Raw genomic sequence first — 20,855 nt, 5'->3', positions numbered from 1 at the left:
TTCTTGTAAGTGTCGTCAAGTCGGTTCTGACGCATTGTGACCCTGTATAGGGTTTCTGAGGAGCAGTTGGTGAGTTCAAACTACTAACTTTGTGGACTTGCTAAGAATCCACATGAAAGGTCCACATCACCTTACTCATGTGCCTTCAGTTAAAGTGAGGAAACGAATATATGCTGAAGTATCTTACTCATGTGCCTTCAGTTAAAGTGAGGAAACGAATACGTACTGAAGTATCTTACTCGTGTGCTTATGCTACTTAATGATTTATTCCCAAACTTCAACAAAGCCTACACCAGATAAAGAAATCTCAGAAAAAGAGAAAGAAAAATATCAGGAGGAATTTGAACACTTTCAGCAAGAGCTGGATAAGAAAAAGGAGGAGTTCCAGAAGGACCACCCTGACATCCAGGGGCAGCCTGGTGAGTGTAGGGGGCAGCCTGCCATGAGCCTGGGCCCTCTGAGCTGGGAGATTGCATGTAGTCTTTGGACACCAGCTATTGACAAATCTCTAGTCTTTATAGGGCCTGGAGGGTGGAATTTTTACCAGTAAGAGTGTGGCACTGACATGTGAAATAAGTCCCATGGCAGTGTGGGTGGAATGGTGAACCACAACATGTAAGGCCCTTGAGGGAAGAGGTTTTGTTTCTTGTTCTCACTGCTGCCTCCCGCAGCCCCAGACAGTGGTGTCGGCCTAGTAGGGGAGACTCAGGAACTGTCTGCTGAACAAACCAGCCCAGGTTTCTTCTCTCCTCTTTGTGGCACACAATTACTATGTTAGTACTTAACTTGACAGTTATCAAAATGGTGATATATGAAGAGATTTCTCTGACTCTATTATCCACTATGGTTTACTAGCTGGGTTGCTCTCCATCAGCTCCATCAGGGCTGCATTTCATAAAGCCTGTGGCTAGCCACTTCCCAGTCTGTAGTATGTGAATCTCTTAATGAGCCTTATTTATTAAGTCAGACTTAATAAAGTAAAAACCAAAGATGCTTTTTCTTCTCTGGAACTGGTTTGAAACCTTATCAGATGTGATTTGTGAGTACATCCCCAAGTTTATTATAGTGAGTGTGGCTGGAATTAGTTGGGGTTATAAGGAGCTCTGGTAGCGTAGTGGTTACGAATCGGGCTGCGAACCTTAACGTCAGCGGTTCGAAACTACCAGCTGCTCTGCGGGAGAAAGATGAGGCTTTCTACTCCCGTAAAGATTTACACCCTCGGAAACCCTGTACAGGGTCGCTATGGGTCGGACCCGACTCAACGGCACTTAACAACAACAACAACAACAACATAAACAGTACGGGGACTGTAGAGGAAAGGCAGTTCTTTCTCTCATCCCTGATCTCGTAGTGTGCCTCTGCCTCTTCGCCTTTGGGTCCTGTAGATAGCATTTGTTCACCTCGGGTATCTACTGATGTTCTTTGATCACTAACTTGTGCTATAGCCTCAAATGACTCTCTGCTCCTTACTTTCCATAGCTGGCGTAGGTTATTGTTGTTGTTGAGTGCCCTTGAGTTGGTTCTGATTCATAGCGACCCTTAGAGGGTTTTGGAGGAGCAGCTAGTGGCTTTGAAGTGCCAACTTTATGGTTTACAGTTCAGTTCTGATCCTACAGTGCCGGAGTCCCAGGAAGCGAGAAGGGCCTTGTAATGGATCAGGCCCTGTGCTGGTGTTTCCACAGAGCTATGTCTTTCCATCCCTACCTTTTATTGTTAAGTGCCATCGAGTCGGTTTTGACCCATCGCAACCCTGTATAGGGTTTCTGATGAGCAGCTGGTGAGCTTGAACCTCCAACCTTGCATATCAAACTGATTTGCAGTCCAGCACATTAACCCACAGCGCCACACCGGGACTCCCTCCCTACCTTACAGAAGAGGAAATTGAGGCTCAAAAATATTAGGTCCCTTGATCAGGGTGACAGTTGCATTTTTACCACATCTTTTGAATGTCTGCTGGCCTGTTGTATGTGAGCGGACAGCTGTGGTCCCTAGAATTTACAGGTAATGGATGAGGCACAGAGTTGAACGGCCAGTTTGCAGCAGGCTAGGCAGGTGTTTTGATAGGAGATTTCATTGTGTTGGAGGAGCACAAAGAGGGAATGTTCCACCTAACCCAGACTGAGAGGGGAAGCGATATGGGAGGAAGTCCAATTTCTAGCTGAGACCTGAGGAATGATCCAGTTGGTCACAAGAAGTAAGAGTGTGTATGTGCTGCGAGGGGGGGATATGGCAAAGGAAGTCTAGACAGACCAGAGAGCAGGGGTGTCCTACAGGTGCTGACAGGTGGTCGTTGTGGCTGGATTTTGGCCTGGAGCAGAACCAAACAATTTGAGAGATGCCCCATTGGTCAGAAAGCCTGTCATCCCTCTGAGGGGAGTGTGTGGCAGGAGGGGCAGGCTCTGGGGCCAGGACCTCTGAGTGATGAGCCTCAGACTTGCTAAGAATCCACATGAAAGGTCCACATCCTTTTTGTCTTGACTGTGTTTTCAGTACTGTCACATATGAATTGTGAGTACATCCGGTCTCTTCTGACACTTGTAGTAAGTATTTGAATGAATTTATCTGTTATTTTTAACATGGGCTAGTTAAAAAAATTAGCTGTTCTCCTTAACTCTACTTTGTAATCTTTGCATGAGTAGAATGCCTATAATTTAAGAGTATAGTTTGATGAGTAAGTATTTAACCATCAGAGATGGCAGAAACAAATTGCACTCTCATCATGTTGAGAGTAACTGTCTGCATGGGCACTCTGCAAGGTTAGACCACTAGGTCAGTAACGTTCTCATCACAGTAAGAGTGGGCACTGTTCACTTGTGGTGTTTGGAAGACCACAGATGTGCGGGAGATTCTCATCACTTACCTTTTTCAGCCGAAGATATCTTTGAGACTGTTGGGGACCGTGAGCTGAGGCAAGTCTTCGAAGGACAGAATCGCATTCATCTTGAAATCAAGCAGCTCAACCGACAATTAGACATGATCCTTGACGAGCAGAGAAGGTATGTCTCGTCCGTGACAGAGGCGCTCTCGCAGCGCGGAGCCGGCGTCCCGGGGCAGCCTGGACAGGTGAGCCTTCCCTGGCTGAGGGCACGTAGAGGAGAAAGGCTGCTGGACTGCAGATTGGGCATTTGTGAGCTGGCTGCCCATTGTTTAGGTTGCTTGTCTCTTTTTCTTCAGATCTCTCAACAAGAAGTGGATACTATGGTGAAAACGCAGCATGAAATTCTGAGACAAGTAAATGAGATGAAGTAAGTATGCAGGAGTGTCCTGGTGTCTTGTGACATCCTGATCCTAAATTCATGACTTCGCTAGGCTTGCAAGCACCTAGAGACCCCTGCCCAAGGACTCACAGCAGCATCATGGTATAGGGGGAGGAGTGTGAAGCCCAGTAACTGTGGTTCCATTCCATCCTGAAGGGCTCTAAGCACCTAAGTTTCAGGGGTTCCACCAATTTCTATCCCGCCCATTAGCCTGGTCTTTTTTTTTTTTTTAAGCTTTTTATAGTAGATTGAGTGAAAGTTTACGGGGCAGATCATCAGTTTTATATTCGACAAATCATACACCTTGTTTCATTACCATGAGTATAATCCCCTCCACGTACCATCAGTTACCAGTATTTCTCTCTATTCACTTTAGCTCTTTTTTTTAACGCTCAGGCATATATAATAATTTAACCACCAAAGGGCACATTCTGCAAGTCTGCCTCCTGGCCGCCCGCTCTTAGTCCCTCGCTTCCCATGAATCTAGAGTCCTCAGCTGCTCCCTCTCTCCATGTCCTCATCTCTGCCTCCATCTCTGGTGTCACTGCTTCTCTGGATAAGGGTCCTGCATTCTGCTTGTTCTCTTCTCCCTTGATGGGCCTAGGGTCCTCTGTTTCTGGACTGTAAGATTAAGTACTCTCCTGTTTTTGTTACAAAACTTCTACCTTTACAGTTGTGATAGTCGCAGTTAGTCATGATAACAATTACTATTGAATTATAAGAATCTTATCCCCATCTCTTTTAGCAAGATCCATCTAGACAAGATGAAAACTATTCAGTGGGGACTCTTTCTTCCCCCACACACTTAAACCAAATTCCCCCTTAAGCCTGGTCTTTTGTAATTCTGACTTTTGCTCCTCATGTTTCTCCCACTCTGTACAGACTTACTAACAAGGTGCCCTTCAGCGTCGTCAGTCGTAGTTTTCGGGCACCATCTAGTTCTTGTGGTCCAGCATCATGGTGGCTGGGGGGTGGAGGTTCACGTTGCCGTTAGTCCGCAGGCCTGATTGTTTCCAGGTGTTTTCTATCTTCTTTACTATCTTCATTCCAGGTGGACAGAGACTAGTAGTTGCCCTTTAGGTGGCCACTCACAAGCTTTTACTGGCCATTCCTCACTAAAGCAGATTGTAGAACTTGGTCTTGTGGACTATGTTATGCCAGTGGATCTTGGAATCCCCCAAGACTATGGTCCTGAGCCCCCAGGTCCAGTGACTCCTTCCCTCAAGGTGTTTGGTTAGGGCTAAGAACTTCTCATCACTTTCCCCATTTGAATTTTTGAATTGGTTTTACATGGAAAGGGAAAAAAAGAAACAAACAAAAAATAACTTCAGCTTTTATAGAAAATACAGGTTTGTCCCAGCTCTAGACAGAGCCAGAGATAAAATATAAAAATATTTAGAGAAAGATATTACAGCTTTATGAATAATACCCGGAGAGAAAGCGTGCATAACACTGTAAGACTGTACCACAAACATAGTTATTGCTGGAAATTCTTTTTAAAGAAAGAATGATGATTTTCTCTTTGAAATAAATAGAATGGTTCTTTTGAAAACCATTTGAGGTAAGTATATTATACATGACTGCCTCTTGTTCATCCCTCTCTGTGCCCTAACAAAGACAGAACAAGACTGAGTGCTAAACCTCGGAAGAAGAATGATTCACTGAGTCAGATACCTCAAGGCTTTCAGTGCCAGGAGCCAAGGAAAGTCAAAATGGCCAGTTTCATAACCTAATAGCGTAGAGCACTGCTCCCACCATTGTAATCCTAGCCAAACATTCATGTCAAGGTGAGATGAAGAGGTTAGGGTGAACAGAATGGGATCGCACCAGACAAGCAATCCTGCAGAGGCTCACCTGCATGCTGTGTGTGCACAGACATCCTGGCTCTCTACTGAGGGCCTAGAACCAGTGACACCCAGTAGTAACGCGTACACCGAGAGTACAGATCTTGGGTTCTAAATACCTTTCTCCACGGAACGGAAGCAGGCTCCTTGGAGAAGTAGCTGATTCCAGAGCTGGGGCAGAAAAAAATTGAAGATGAACCTGGAAGGTAGTGTGATACCGGGATCTAATGAAATCCTCAAAAACAAACATGGAGACTTGTGGAAAGATCACAGAGGCCAATCATTTAAGCAACAAAATGAAGAATGACACTATTAGATTATACCCATAGACTAAAGAGCCGTGAGTCCATACTGAGATAAATCATTGATGAAAAAAATAAATGGGAGAGAAGGATTAGGCAGTCATTAGAGTAAAATTCTAACTGATAAATGTAGAAGGAATCATGGAAATAGTAAAATTACCCTAAAGTGTCTTCACCAAGGCACTTACGGACTATAATATAGAGACTTCAGTTTAGGGGTTGTTCTTGTAAGTGTCGTCAAGTCGGTTCTGACGCATTGTGACCCTGTATAGGGTTTCTGAGGAGCAGTTGGTGAGTTCAAACTACTAACTTTGTGGTTCAAACCAACCCTGTGGTCCAGTGCTTTACCCCGCAGCACCATGCCAGTGTAGGAGAGGGTTAGATTAAGCAGAATGCATAGCATTCTTGACATGACAAATAATCTTGTAAAGGCTCACCTCCTGCGGCACACACAGATTTCCGAGCTCTCTCAGTCACTGGGCCTGCTCCTATCCCAGAATGCCTTCTTGCCAGCACGTTCTATCCCCACAGAGCCTCCTCCTGCTGGCCAGGAGTCAGATTTCCCCTGAAAATGCCTGCCACCCCATAACGAGCATTTGCTGCATTCAACAAGCGAATGAATGCTTGACTAGGAGCTCATTAAGTGCCGTAGTCTGTCTGTGAAGCCGATGCACAGGCATATTCCTGCTTCTGGGAGCAATAGTCTTAAATGCGATTTGTGGGAGGGTTGCCTTCTGGAATGTTTTATGCTGAATTAGTATCTTAGGTATATTAAAATATCCTTAAGTTTGATTTCAATTGCATGAATTTTCTTGAGCTTGAGTGTTGTTAAATACTAATCACTAAGTGACTAATTTATTGAGAAAGCCTATGTGATATTTTGTTGCCAGCTTTAAAGTGTTCAGTGCTCAGATAACTCATAAATTTATCATTTTTATTATTGTTAACATTTAGCTGACATACTGTACATTTCTAAGTAATCCTAACATTTGAGTTCTACCTTTCCCCCCTTCCAATAAAGCTTTTAGGTTTTAAACTAAATTTTCCTTCTAAGAAAATAAATTGATAGCTTACCTAGTCATCCAGATTGAACTATAACTGTCAAAGACGGCGTTAAAGAATAGGAAATAGGATCTTTGTTTTCTGGGAGTTTCTGATATGTAAAGGACACAACCCAGTGTGTATGTGCAGGGAGTGGTTGTGTGTGGTGTGGTGTGGGGAGATGTTGTCTGTGTGCGGTGTGGTGTGTAGGGAGATGTTGTTTATACGGTGTGGTGTGTGTAGGGAGATGTATGTGCAGGGAGATGTATGTACGGTGTGGTGTGGTGTGTAGGGAGATGTGTGTGCGGTGCGGTGTGTAGGGAATGGCAACATTTGACAGGACAGGTTAGGGAGAAAGAAAGCGTAGGGGAGACATGGTCCGGTTTAGAGCTAGGTGCTGGGGAGGGATCATAACTAGAAAGAGTCACAAAGACACCAGGAGAAGTCTCAGAAGGAAATGACAAAAGCAAGACAGATGAAAGTGTTGGCAGGAGCTAGCTTAGAAAGGCAGGCTGCAAACAGATGGGGTGAGTGCCGGGGAGTCTGGTCCAACCCATAGCAACCCTATAGAGGGTTTCCGAGAAGTGGCTGGTGGGTTTGAATCGCTGACCTTCTGGTTAACAGTCAAGTACTGACCCTACTGCACCACACCAGGAGTCCACAAACATAGTCTGGAGACCTTTAAACCTTTCTTTAGCTTTTTATATTGTAGCCATTTTCAAACATACACAGAAATAGAACAGCATAGTGAAGCTCTGTGGACCCATCGATCATTATCAGTACTTTGCCAAACTAGTCTTAATTTTTATCTGCCTGACCAAAAATAGTCTCCAGACTTAGATATTTTTAGCTATAAATAACAAAAACCATTTGCCATTTACAGAGCTTTCTAAGTATTTCCAGATAAAACCGACTTTCTCAGGTGTAATAAGCTTTCTGGGTAGCATGATTCGAGGGTGACTAGAGCTGCCCTGTAGGGTCCCCTAGGCTCTGATCACCACAGAAGTAGGTCTCAGTCTCCCACAGAGCCCCGGGGTCGGTTCGAATCAGCACCCCTTCCGTTAGCAGCTGAGTGCTTAACCATTGTTTCAGGTGGGCACCGTGCTCTCACTGAACAGTTCTGATGTGGTTGTAACCCCGATTGCAGTGTTTGTAGCCTCTTACAGATTCAGATCCAAAAGCCACACTCAGTGCTCGAGCTCTCTCGTTTATGCCTCGCCGATGTAATCAGACCAGGCATGGAGGTTTTATCCTAGTCAATGAAGAAGGTAAAATGTTATTGAAAGTCACACACACTCCAGGAGGTACTGAACGGCAAACTGTCACCATGCCAGACAACAAGGTGTGCCTTTCTTTATATTTGGTTGGGTTCCAGTTGAAGCATTTGGTTTGTCTATAGGGACCATCTCCTCAAACTGCAAGGAAGAGTAGATTTACATGTTTGTCAGGGGTCCTCAAGGGAGACCCAGAAGCAGTGCTCCTCATGGCTTTGACTTACTACAAGGAAAGGATGCAGATGAAAATGAACCACGGGAAGAGGGCGGCCCAGGAGGAGGCAGGCGTGAGCTTCCAAGTGCCCATCTCCCAGCACCTTCTCTCAGGCACATGTGGAGTGCTGCTGACCACGAAGCTCCCAGGGCCTTGGGCTCAGGGTTTTTATTAGGGTCTGCCCTGCAGACAGCGCACCTGCGTGGCTGGTCTTACCTGCTTAACCGCCCGGGGTCCCAGAGGACACACCCAGACCCCTAGTATGGGCAGACACTCAGCAACAGGCTGTTCCTAGGCCTCGGAGGTGAGCTCCTGGAGCCTGGCAGGGGCCACACTGAAGACCTGTGGGATGTGCAAGGTTTGGACAATGCAGGCCTCTGAGTTAAATGTGTAGCACAGTGTGGACAGTCTAGAAGGTTTTCTCCTAAGTTCACTAAGACTATCTTTCGTGGTTTTATTCAGTAGCCGTTTATATGGAATCCTTGTGCAGTAGTGAAGCCCTCGGTTTCTAACTGAAAGGTCAGCAGTTCAAACTCACCAGCAGCTTTGTGGGAGAAAGGGCCTGGCCCTCGGCTTCGGCCTTAGGCCTACTTTGTCCTACTTGGTCGCTATGAGTTGGAGTCTACTCGATGACAGTGGGCCATTGGGTGATCCTTTTATAGTACTAGTTTTTTTAACACAGATTATTTCCTGGAAGTCTTTTTGTGATTATTTTAAATGACCCTTAGAGATAAAAGGCAAATGTTAAGCTGTAGTTTTATAAATTACTTTCCTATTTATAAAAGATATTTCAGTTTTTTAAATGTTGATTTTTTTTTAAGGTCTAGTATATTGAGTCCTGGTGTGGTGCTGTGAGATAAAGCACTGGACTGCAAGAGATGGGTGTTCTAACTCACCAGCACCTCCTTGGAAACCCTATACAGGTTCACTATGAATCGGAACTGACTCAGTGGTACTTAACAACAAAAACAATATGCCCAAAGGAGTCCTGGTGTGCGGGTTACTGCACTGGACTTTCAAGGTCAGTTAGAACTACAAAGTCAATGGTTCAAGCTCACCACCTGCTTCTCAGAAACCCTATACAGAGTCTCTGAGTCAGAACCGACTCAAGGGCAGTTAGCAACAACAGCCTCTCAAAAAGAGTACTGATGTGGTGCTGCAGGTTAATGCGCTGATCCACAAGGTCAGCAGTTCAAACTCACCAGCCACTCCTTGGAAACCCTATGCAGGGTCTCTATGAGTCAGAACCGATTCGACAACACTTAACAACAACATACTGAGCTTAGAAATGCATCTAACCATTTGAAAGCTGTGACTGAGAAAACCAACTTCATGGGGAGTACATGGTATAAAGAGGTTTTCTGTTTCAGGAACTCCATGAGTGAAACCGTCAGACTGGTCAGTGGGATCCAGCATCCGGGGTCTGCAGGAGGAGTGTACGAGACGACGCAGCACTTCAACGACATTAAAGAGCACCTCCACATAGTAAAGAGGGACCTAGATAGCCTAGTGCAGCGAAATATGGTAACTTGTCCTTCTCTCGAATTCTCCCTGAGCTCATGTAGAAAGGGAAGAAGGCTGGGTCCCATTGAGAACAGTGTAACCAACCGCTGGGCTGCGCTACCACACACTGCCCCATGGTGAATCAGAGTGCTTCAGGCTTCCGTGTCCTGATGGAGTGGGGTTTCTAAAAACTCACGTTCCTCCAGGTGGTGGAATGTCACAGCCCCACGTTTTGTAATTTCTGGATTCTCTTCTGTGAGTCTTTCAGTCATGATGCCTTTAAACAGCTGGAGAAGGTCAAAGTCACACAGTCAAGAGCTGGGTAACTTCTGTTTCTCTCAGCATGGGCTGTGAGCAAGCACAGGTCTTCTCAGGCACGAGTCTCCTTTACTGGATGTATGTGTGTGTATACATAACATAAAAATGTTATAGCTATACACATATGTGTATAGCTGGACTCCTGTGTGTGTATACATATATAAAAACGTTATAGCTGTACACATACATAGACATGGACTCCTGTGTGTGTATACATACATAAAAACGTTATAGCTATACACATAAATATACATGGACTCCTGTGTGTGTATACATAACATAAAAACGTTATAGCTGTACACATACATAGACATGGACTCCTGTGTGTGTATACATACATAAAAACGTTATTGTTGTTGTTGTTATGTGCCGTGGAGTTGGTTCCAACTCATAGCGACCCTGTATAGGGTTTCCAAGGCTATAAATCTTTAGGGGAGCAGAAAGCCTCATCTTTCTCCCGTGGAACAGCTGGTAGTTTCAAACTGCTGACCTTGTGGTTCGCAGCCCAATTCGTAACCACTACACTGCCAGAGCTCCTTAAAAAAACATTATAGCAATACATATACATGGACTCCTGTGTGTGTATATACATACATAAAAACGTTATAGCCATACACATATGGATACATGGACTCCTCGTGTGGCACTAAGATCAGCACTGGACTGCACATAAAAACGTTATAGCCATACACATATGGATACATGGACTCCTGGTGTGGCACTAAGATCAGCATTGGACTGCTAACCACATGGGCTGCACTTCAAACTCACCAGCATCTCCTTGGAAACCCAGTATGGAGTCCTGGTGTGGTGCTGTAGGATAGGTGCTGGACCAACAAGATCAGTTTGAACCGAAAGGTCGGTGGGTCAGACTCACCAGTTACTCATCAGAAACCTATCCAGGGGGGCTGTGAGTTGGACCTGACCCAACAGCACTTAATAACAACATACGTGTGTGTTATTAAGGGAACAAGGTGACTGTAAGGTGAGTACAAGGTTAGTGGTTTCAGCCCAACAGCCGCTCTTTGGGAGACAGCTGAGGCTTTCTGCTCCCACAAAGATTTACAAACTGGCAAACATTACACAAGGTGGTTCTGAGTAGGAATCGATTCATCAGCACTTAATGACATTGTGACGGCTGTAAATCAGTACTGTTACATACCGGAGTCTAGGTGACACAAATGGTGAAAGGCTATTGGTTCAGATCCACTCAGAGGTGACTTGGAAGAAAGGCCTGATGATCTCCTTCCAAAAGTCGCAGCTTCCAACCCTCTGGAGTCCAGTTGTGCCCTGCCCACTGGGGTCCCTGAGACTCAGAATCAGCCCAGCAGCCACTAACAGCAACCACGGTGGTTCTAGAAGCTAAGGGGATGAGTCAGCCGGATGAGATGAAAAGGGCAGCATTTGGCCAAGGACAGAGTTTGGGAGGGTAAGGAGAGGAATGGAAGCAGGAAACAGAGGGAACAAGTGGAGAGGGAGGTCACCTAGAGGGATTGTAACCAGTGAGGCGAAGCAGAACATGTGTGAATTGTTGGATGGATGGAGACATGATGGTCTGCTCTGTAAGCCTCCACACAATTCACAATACAAAGTTCAAAAAAAGGGAACAGAAGGTATTTATGAAATTAATATGAATATAAAAACATGAGTTTTATAAAGATTTCAGTTACTTCTTTTATCAAAATACAGACTTGACTAATTCTAATAGAGAGTCCTTTGCCCTTTTAGCCATCAAATGAAAAGCCAAAGTGCCCAGAACTGCCTGCATTTCCCTCATGTTTGTCAACACTTCACTTCATCGTATTCATAGTGGTACAGACGGTACTATTCATTGGTTACATCATGTACAGGTAAGCCTCTTGGTAAAGTCTGACCAAGCATTTTTTCTGAGTCTGTTTCATATGAAGTAGTCAGCAAATTGATCTGTGCATGATCAGTATTTATGAATTCACCTTTGTGTGAAGGAAGTCAGATTTCTAGTCTATTTTCAATTCACATGGGCATGTGTGTGTAGAACTCATGCGTATTTTAATGGACTTTATTTATAATTCAGAAAGGCACTCACTGTACATTTTAATTTTGCACAGTCCTGGTCTTTCCAGAGTAACATGTCTAGAACTTGTTTCAATTTGTCTTTCTCCCCCACCCTCTCCAAACTAGGACTCAGCAAGAAGCAGCCGCGAAGAAGTTCTTTTGACCGCCATTTTGATTTGGGCTCATCATGTATGTATGTATGTATGTATGTTATGTGTAAAAGGCTGCTGTTTTGAGGGAATTGAAGTATTTAAACAGTTTCATCATCTAAATTATTAAATTTTGTACAAAATACCTGTTGACACATTGATTTTCAGTGAAAATAAACCTTAAAACAAGTCCGACTACATGTAAAATTGTGCGTGGTACATAAATCTGTAAATGTCAGGGGATTTCTGGCCAGGAGAGTCCAGTCACTGAGCAGAGCATGAATTAGTGAGGGGATCACCCTGGACACAAAGTTGCCCCTAAGTCACCTCTTCATTTCCCACAAACAAACCTTGCCTTACTGACCCTCATACGACCCTCACGGAGTATGAGGCCCAGTAAAGAGCACCCCTCATGTTTGGTGTAAGATCAGAAAGTCCTAGTCTAAGACCCAGGGCAACTCCCTTTGAAATCAAAGAATGTTTGGTCTGAGAGCTTGAGAATCTGGGCAGTAAGCTTCAGAATGTTTCTTGAAGTATTTTTTTTTCCCCCTGACTATTGATTTCACTTTTAAAGGAAATTTTTGGGGAAATTAATAGCTGTTTGTTGTCTGAGAAACCACTTTGGTGGAAACATATTTCTGATAGTGCAATTTATGGGCATTTTGTATGATAATATGTCATTTCACGATGGACCGTATTCTTAATGTCTTCTAACAGTGTCAGGTCAGTATTATCAGAATATTTTTTCATTTACATTAGTACTTTAAGGAACTGATTTCTTCCCTTTGGTGTGCTATATGTAAATTCTGCATGCATTGCATGATCTGAGGATATGTCAGTCCACAGTTCTCCTTCACAGTAAAGACTGCACGCACCCTGGTGTTGGTGACTGAGCGCACACTAAGTCAACAAGGCTCGACTGGAGCAATTTCAAGCTTGTTAAAGGCATCTCTCTTGAGAACCAGATTTGATGCTTCTGCTTTTCCCTCTTTTGATGCCAGAGGATGAACTAAGGGTCCTGTGAAGCTCTTGCCTAGCAAGCGTCACCATAAGATAGCAGACTGAGGCCTTTTCATAGCTTTTGACATGGCTCTAGGTATTGCAGAAACAGTCTATGAATGATCTGTTAAAATGCAGATTTCATGTAGACGTTACTTTTGCTGGCTTCAGATGATCTCTCCTCTCCTTCCCCAACAATGTTTTATAGGATAGATAATTTATATTTTTATACTGTCAAATTTGGCTGTCTCTTACTTCATGTTATAAAATACTATAACTAAAATCATCATTTTTCACTTGTCAGAAGCCGAGATAAAATACTGTTTTATAAAATAGTACTGTTTACTTCTCCCAAGCCTTCCTAAGTTTGTTCTTGAATGTCATTTACCGATTGAGCCACCTGCCCAAAGTCTACACAGACACGTTCTGAAGGAATTCTGCATTGTGCTGTTGTTGTTGTTGTTGCTAGGCACTGTCGAGGGGGTCTGACCTGTCGCGTCCCCTTGTACAGCAGAATGCAACACCACCCTGGACTGCACTGTGTTGTTTTTTATGATAGCATTTATTCTAGAACACCGAAGGGGGGATGTTCTGATGGCTCGCTCTCTTCCACATAGCATGTGCTTCCCTCATGTTTCTCCCATGTGGTGGTAACATTTTGAAATTCATGTTTCAGAGACATCATCGTCGTCACAGAATTTACTCTTATCCCATGAAAAAATGTAATGCAATCAGAAGAAAAAAGTTGTAGACTATGGAACTTGGGGAATCCTCTTGTTGCGATAAAAGGCTTCTAAACCCAGTATTCCAGGGTTTGCCTGAAGGTCTGCGCAGTAGACCTGTGCATCCCTGATGCAAGTGGACATGCGATGATAACAGACCGTGAGCGGTTTCTGCTCAGTAAACGAACTTAATCCCTCAGTAAAGCAGGCCACACCCCGTGTTGATCATCTTTGAAGCTTGATTTATTCTCCTCAAAATGAATGACCTTAGCTCATTTCTGAAGACAAATTTGCTCTGTGGGGAAATCAATCCCAGCTTGTCTTCCATTTCTGTAACCATTTTGTATAATTGAATTTCTTTACTTTCTCACACCAGCAAGTACTTTACAGGTGCCTTGAATGAGAGCGAGACTGATTTTAAATGTTAGTGCACATCTCTGAGCTTTTGCACTTACACCTGGCGGGTACCTGTCCCAGTGTACCTGTTTGTCTTCTAGTGTGAGTGTTTTATTCAGCTTGAAACTTTACACACAGTGTCTTGTGCATGAAGAGAAGAGTGTTTCCCAAAGTTCAGTCCACAGACCATCTGGCTCATCGCCTGCTTGTTCAGAATCCCACTTCAAGGGCCTGATTCTGAACCAGACTCAAGACTCGGGGGCGGGCCTTCAGAACATCAGCGTTCAGCAGGCACCTCGGCTGATTGTGAATGGGGTACAGCATGAGAACCACCACGGTGGGGAGAGGAGGACCTGCGTGGCACAGACAGTTAAGCCCTCAACTGTTAGTTATAAGCTTGGTGGCTTGAATTCACACAGAGGCACTTGTGAAGACCACCCCCACAACCTGCTTCCTTGGGCGTCTTAGGCTTGACAGCCCCATGGAGCAGATCTCTGCGCACAGGGACCACCATGAGTTAACAGCAACTCAACGCACACTAACAACAACAACGGGCATTGAAAAAGAAGAGCTGCTTTGTGGTTTTTTAAATTTTGTTTAAAGCTGAGCTGAGAATGTAGACTCTCCACTCACTGTCCATGATGTTGCGCGCTGACCCTTTCATTCGCACACTTACTGCTCTTGTTACTAAAACTCTTGGTTCGTAAGCAGTTGACAGCTACACTCAGATTGCTGTTTGGTGATGCTTTTAAGCTTCAAAAATCATTTTCCTGCCATGGTTCACCATGGTACCTCTCATCAAGAGCCTGCCTGCAAAAAAGCCCCTTATTTTCCTAGGTCTGATTATTGTGACATTTTATCTCAGACACTTGTCCTTTTTGATAACTTGGGGGAAAACAGAAATTACTTGAATAAGGATTGTCTGAACCTCTGTGTTGCAGAGCTCGAACAGCATAAGTCACTGTTGTGATTAGTAAGATGTGATTCTCTTTCCCGTCATGTGCTTATCACAGGGAGATGGTGAACTCATGACTCTCTGGGGGCTTTATTTATAAGACTTAATGGAAAATCAACACTTGCAACTTCTTAGATCTGTTTGTTGCCTGTTTAATATATTTCTTTCATGGACATTACTGAAAGCTTACAAGGTTTTTCTATCCAGTTCGACTTCAATTTGAGAACATTTTGTCACGTTTTTCTCTTCTGATTTGTTACTTGAAGCTAGCTGACCTTTATTCAAATAAAGAAATATTTTAGTAAATTTACTTTTCCCTTTATTTGCTTCAGTGCTCAGTAGCTATTCCCCGAATAGGCCCTAACCTGTGATGGTTTCATGTTTATCACACGCTGCCTGCTCTGTAGTAGCTAGACTGCCACCTGGAGTCAACACACGAAAGTGTAGGATGTCACGTGTAAAATAAGAGTGGATGAGAGTTTGGTGTCGCTGGTAATTAAAAACAGGCTTTATGTGATAGTTTTCATTTTTAATAACCAAATGCTTGTGTTGTTCAGTGCCATCAATCGGTTCCAACCCAGTATACAGTTTCCAAGTTGCTGCTAGTGGGCTTGAACCACCGACCTTACAGTTCAAAGGGATTTGCAATCTGGTGCATTAACCCACAGTGCCACATCAGGACTTCATTAAACCAGAAGTCTTAGTCATTGCTGTTGGCAGTTAAAAGAATTTTTTTGAAGTCTTTTTGATAACCTTTCACCCAAGCCGTTCTAATTTTGAGGTGTAAAGGAAAATATAGGAGCACTGGTGGCACTGTGGGCTAGGTGCTGGGCTGCTAACCATAGATCGGCGGTTCAAACCTACCAGCCACTCCACCAGAGAAAGGATGAGGCAGGCTGCTCCACTAGGGTTTCTAGTCTCGGAAACCCACCCTATACAGGGTCACTGAGCTGCAGTCGACTCGATGGCAGTGGCTAAGGGACGAGTAGGGTTTGGAGTCAAGCAGCCCTGGGTTTGGAGCGTGGCTCTGACACACTAAAGGTGACCTTCAGTGTCTTCAGAGTACCCACCTTACAGACTCTATACAGAGATTTCAGAGAACTGGCAGGTTCAGCTCACGGACCCCTCTTGTGGTATAAACACAGAAGTAGTGAGCAAATGAACAGATTTAGAGATATTGATGTGTTTGAAAGCTGAATCAGTAAGCCTGCATTGGGCAGAAGACAGGGGAGAGAGGGCTGGACCAGAAGTGAAGGTTAGCCTGTTCATATGGGGCACTGGGCACAAGGCTTTGGACCTGTCTGACAGTCACATCGATCAAGCTAGGACCGTGGAAGTGGACCCTGTGGGCCTCTCATCTCCAGCCCAACAAGCCAGAGAAGGGAAAAGAAAGCTGACCTTCTGAGGCTCTGGGCAGGGAAATCGTTTCCTGTTAGAAATAGAAGCCCCAAGCTTAGAATTTATACTATGATAGCTTTCAAACTTAACTACTTCCAGAGTGTAGAATTCTCCAAGGCAGAAACAATATATAAGTTGGTTCTGGCCTGGTTGAATCCAAAAGAAAACAAAACCAATCTTGAGTAATAATTCAACAACTGAGGCGCTGTGGGTTAATGGACTAGACTGCAAAGTTGGTTTGATACACAAGGTCAGTGGCCCAAACTCACTAGCCACTCCTCAGAAACTCTTTATAGGGTCGCTATGAGTCAGAACCAACTCAATGGCGCTTAATAACAACAAGGTGCAGTATATACACACAGGCCAATCCTAACTGAAATGAACTTTAAAACAATTACAAACCAAACAAAAATGTGGCTGTAGACATAATAAGCAGGAAACATAGTAACACCGGGAATCTTGGTTTATAATTTGTAAACAAGTATCTAAGATGGAGTCCTGGTGTGGCACAGCTGGATAAACACTCAACCTCAAGGTCAGAGGTTCAAGCTTACCAGCTGCTCCTTGGAAACTCTATACAGAATCACTATGAGTCAAAATCGATTCGACAGCACTTTAGAACATCAAATATGTATACTTAAAATGACCCTCAAAAGGCTAGAGACATCAAAAGGACTGAAAATGCAATATTGGAAAACATAACCGCTGGGGTTAAAAAGAATCATCAAACAGAACTAAGTATGGAGGGGATAGGAGAATTAAATGGATACCAGATTAAACACAACTGAAACGAATCAGAATTGGAAGGTAGAGCTGAGGCACAGATGAAAAAGGTGGGAAATCAGCTAGGATTTGTTGAGAAGGTGCAATGTAACATCTAACAGGTATCCCATCCTAGAAGGGGGGAGTCAGGATAGAGTTGTTCAAAGATACCTATTTCCCAGAACCACTGCATAGGGACTTCTGAGTCAGTAGCAGGTGGTAGGATATTAGACGGGTTTCCCACAGATGTTATCTGAGCAATATCCTAAAGTATGTGTATTAATCACATAAGTAAAGGGGGCTAGAAGAGAACTTGCCCCACAGGTAGACACAGTACCATAAACAAAAGCTTGAGAAATGGTATCGTTTACATGGGGACATGTATGCACATAGCATGTATTATAGGGTGTGTGTTTTTTTTTCAAACTGCTATGCATACAATGCACATTGTGTCATTTCTGTGGGTACATTATATGTGAAAATACGGTTAACAATTCTGAACTAAAGAGAAAGTTGGTGGTTGGGTGGGCTGTACCTGTAAGCTACTGTTAAGGAGTGCAGACTTCAACCAGAAGGCAGTGGGAGGTTGTGAAAGTCTTCCATTGCTGCATGGAGAGACCAGGCCAGAGGACGGGACACTGAGGCAGAGACCAGGTGGAAGATAACAACCTAAAGGGAGGAAAAGAGTGAATAAGGAAGTAGAAGCTTTATGAAAATAGTAGAAATAGAACTAATAGAAGCTAATGATGTGAAGACTGAATAAAAAGAAATACTGTCCGGGGATACTCTGTTTCTGGCTTGGGAAATTGTATGGAAGGTGGTTCCGTTACCTAAAGCAGGGAACACAAGAAGCATAAGGAATGGGGTGACAGGAGATAGACTATTCGGGTTAAATTCTGTTTGGGAGATAGACGGGAATAACCACCCAGGTAAAAAGGTCCAAGAGGCAGGCAGGGTGGCCTTAAAGTCAGTCTAGATCCACACCTCCCATCATTGGAGATGACCATCCAAAGCTCCAAGAACAGAATCTGAAGACAGGACATACAGACTCAGTAAACGTTAGCTGTTACTAGTACATGGGTCCCGAAATCAGAAGGGAGAGCTTGACTGGAATGTTGTACAACTCAGGCTTTTTGGCTCTTCCTCTCCCTGCTCATGAGTGCAATTGAATTTCCCAGACACTCACACATACTAGGTAGCATTTGCTCTCTTTTCTTCTGAATACCTGTGGTTCTCACTGGGTCCTGCTGTTCCTACAGGCCTCACCCCATGTCAGCCAAGCAGTGGCACTGCTTCCATCACGATCCATCCTGTACACCAAGTCCCCGTCCTGAAACCCCTTCAGACATCTAAACCAGGCACCCTCACTCAGGCAGCTGCCCACGAGGTGAAGGAGACTCCCAGGAGCCCATCTATGGGGCAGGTGACTTGCCAACTCCCCTTGCACTTGGCTTTCAGGGCCGAGTTACAGGTCCATCTCTACAGGAGACGTTCATGGTTGGTTCAGAGAACCTGAGTGAAAAACACCATATTCAGAATTGAAAATGAGGTTTTGGAACCAAGACAGACTTGGTGTGTCTGCCTTAGCTGAGTTCTCTCCTATGAGATTCCTTACCACTCCATGCAAATAGATTCATTGCAAACCAGCACATAATCTGAACATGGGATTTTCAATCATTGTGAACTCCTGGTCTGGTAATGTAGGATCAGCACTGAACAGTGAGCCACAAGGTCGGCCGTTCAAACCCACCAAGTGCTTCTCAGAAATCCTATCAGGGTTACTATGAGTTGAAACTGACTGGACAGCACTTAACAACCTGGACTCCAAGCTTGGGCATAGCTCAGCTCAAACTGGTCAGCTCAATACAGAAATAATAAGGACATTAATCTTTGGCTGCCTCCCATCTTCCCTTTCCGTGGTACAAGTGACTTGGAGATCAACAACCAGATTGTGGAGGCCAGTGTGTCCCCTTGGAGACTACTAGCTACTGGATTTACGGTCTCCCCACTCTATCAGAACCACACCCAGAGTTATGTCTGTGAACTGAAATACACCAGTCACAAAAGTATCGGCAACAGGACTTCTATGAATTTTGAGATCTTTTTAGATACATTTCTTAATATTACTGAAAAATGCCACAAACATTCCTAATGTGGGTTACATCTCCTAAAGAGGTGTCTTGAAGAGAAGAAAAGCTTGAGACATTTTGAGGATCCCCAAATTCAAAACCGACCTCACAAGCTATCATGTTAGTTAACAAGTCTTCAGGGCGCTACTGAAACAGCAGAATTTAAGATGGTCTTAAGTCCTGGAGATCTATGAAAATTTCATGCTGTGATCGGGAAATCTCTTTGAACAGCTGGAGCATACTTTTGGGTTTGCGCCCAAGAAAAAAATTACAGGAAGAAAGGAACCGTGCTTTTGCCCTGGCATTTTAATACAGTTCATTAAAGTATCTACTAACATACAAGACCGGAGTTCTGGTGCTGTGCTATAGGATAAGCACTGGACTGCTAAATGTACAGTGGGCAGTTCAAACCAACCAGCCACTCCTTAGAAACCCTATACAGGGTCACTATGAGTCAGAACCAACTCAATGGTACTTAACACCAACATATACAGAACTGCTTGTCTGTCATTGGCTTGTGTGATACTGTGAAGCTGGAAGCGATGCTGTTTTAAGTACCAACAGAGTTAGCCTGGTGTGGTGTTGCAGTATAATGCGCTGGACTGCAAGATCAGTTTGAACTACAAAATTGGCCGTTCAAACTCACCATCTGCTCCTTAGAAAGCCTACACAGGGTCCTATGAGTTGGAACCTACTCAAAGGCACCAAACAACAACAGGGTCAACCCTGGTGGACAGGTTCCAGCAGAACTTTCAGACTAAGTCAGACTAGGAAGAAGGAGTGGAGGACCAGTTCTGAATGATTAGACACTGAAAACTTCAATAGTAGCAGACTGTTGTCTCAGGGTGGAAAGCACTCAAAATACAGCTCGGGAAGAGCAGCCTCCTCTAATATATTGGACCTTAATTGTATAGATGGAGCAAAGCTTTTGGGCCCTTCATTTGCTGATAGGGCACAACTCAAAATGAGGAGAAACCACTGCAGACATCCATAAAATCTCGTGGAAGCAGCAGTCAATAAATCAAATGGCATATTACATTGGGCAAATCCAAGCAAAGGACCTCTTTAAAATGTAAAAGAGCAAAGATGTCACTTTGAGGACTAAGGTGTGCCACAGTATTTTCACTTGCCTCCTGTGCATGTGAAAATTGGACAAGAACTAAGAAGGCCGTAGGAGAATCAACGCCTTTGAATTACGGTGTTGATGAGGAACATTGACTGTACCATGGACTGTCAGAAGACCTGTGCTGGAAGAAATCCAGCCAGAATGCTCCTTAGAAATGAAGATGACAAGACTTTGTCTCTTGTACTTTGGACATACTGTCAGGAGTAGGATGTCAGGCTTGGTAAAGTGAAGGGTCATCAAAAACGGGAAGACTCCCAATGATATGGATTGATGCAGTGGCAGCAACAATGGGCTCAAACGTAACACTTTTGAGGATAGTAAAGGACCGGGCAGTCTTTAGTTCTATTGTCAGAGGTAGAGCATTGCTATGTGTCTCCATGACACCTAACAACAACATATACAAATGGGTCCTGCACATAGTTAACTCGCTTG

General features: G+C 44.1%; 1 protein-coding gene across 1 annotated transcript in view; it reads left to right on the top strand.

Moving 5' to 3' along the window:
• LMAN1 (lectin, mannose-binding, 1) overlaps positions 1 to 11,950 on the top strand; it is a 29,782-nt gene extending 17,832 nt beyond the window's left edge. Inside the window, exons 8-13 of the mRNA XM_006837529.1 lie at positions 287 to 419; positions 2,870 to 3,063; positions 3,175 to 3,245; positions 9,303 to 9,456; positions 11,482 to 11,603; positions 11,914 to 11,950. Of these exons, the coding sequence (XP_006837592.1) occupies positions 287 to 419; positions 2,870 to 3,063; positions 3,175 to 3,245; positions 9,303 to 9,456; positions 11,482 to 11,603; positions 11,914 to 11,950 (711 nt within the window). The remainder of the gene's footprint in view (positions 1 to 286; positions 420 to 2,869; positions 3,064 to 3,174; positions 3,246 to 9,302; positions 9,457 to 11,481; positions 11,604 to 11,913) is intronic.
• The last annotated feature ends 8,905 nt before the right edge of the window (positions 11,951 to 20,855 follow it).

Source organism: Chrysochloris asiatica, unplaced genomic scaffold (assembly GCF_000296735.1).
Source record: "Chrysochloris asiatica unplaced genomic scaffold, ChrAsi1.0 scaffold00021, whole genome shotgun sequence".
Taxonomy (NCBI): Eukaryota; Metazoa; Chordata; class Mammalia; order Afrosoricida; family Chrysochloridae; genus Chrysochloris; species Chrysochloris asiatica.
Note: the sequence above shows the minus strand (reverse complement) of the source record. Positions and strands in the feature narration are given on the sequence as shown.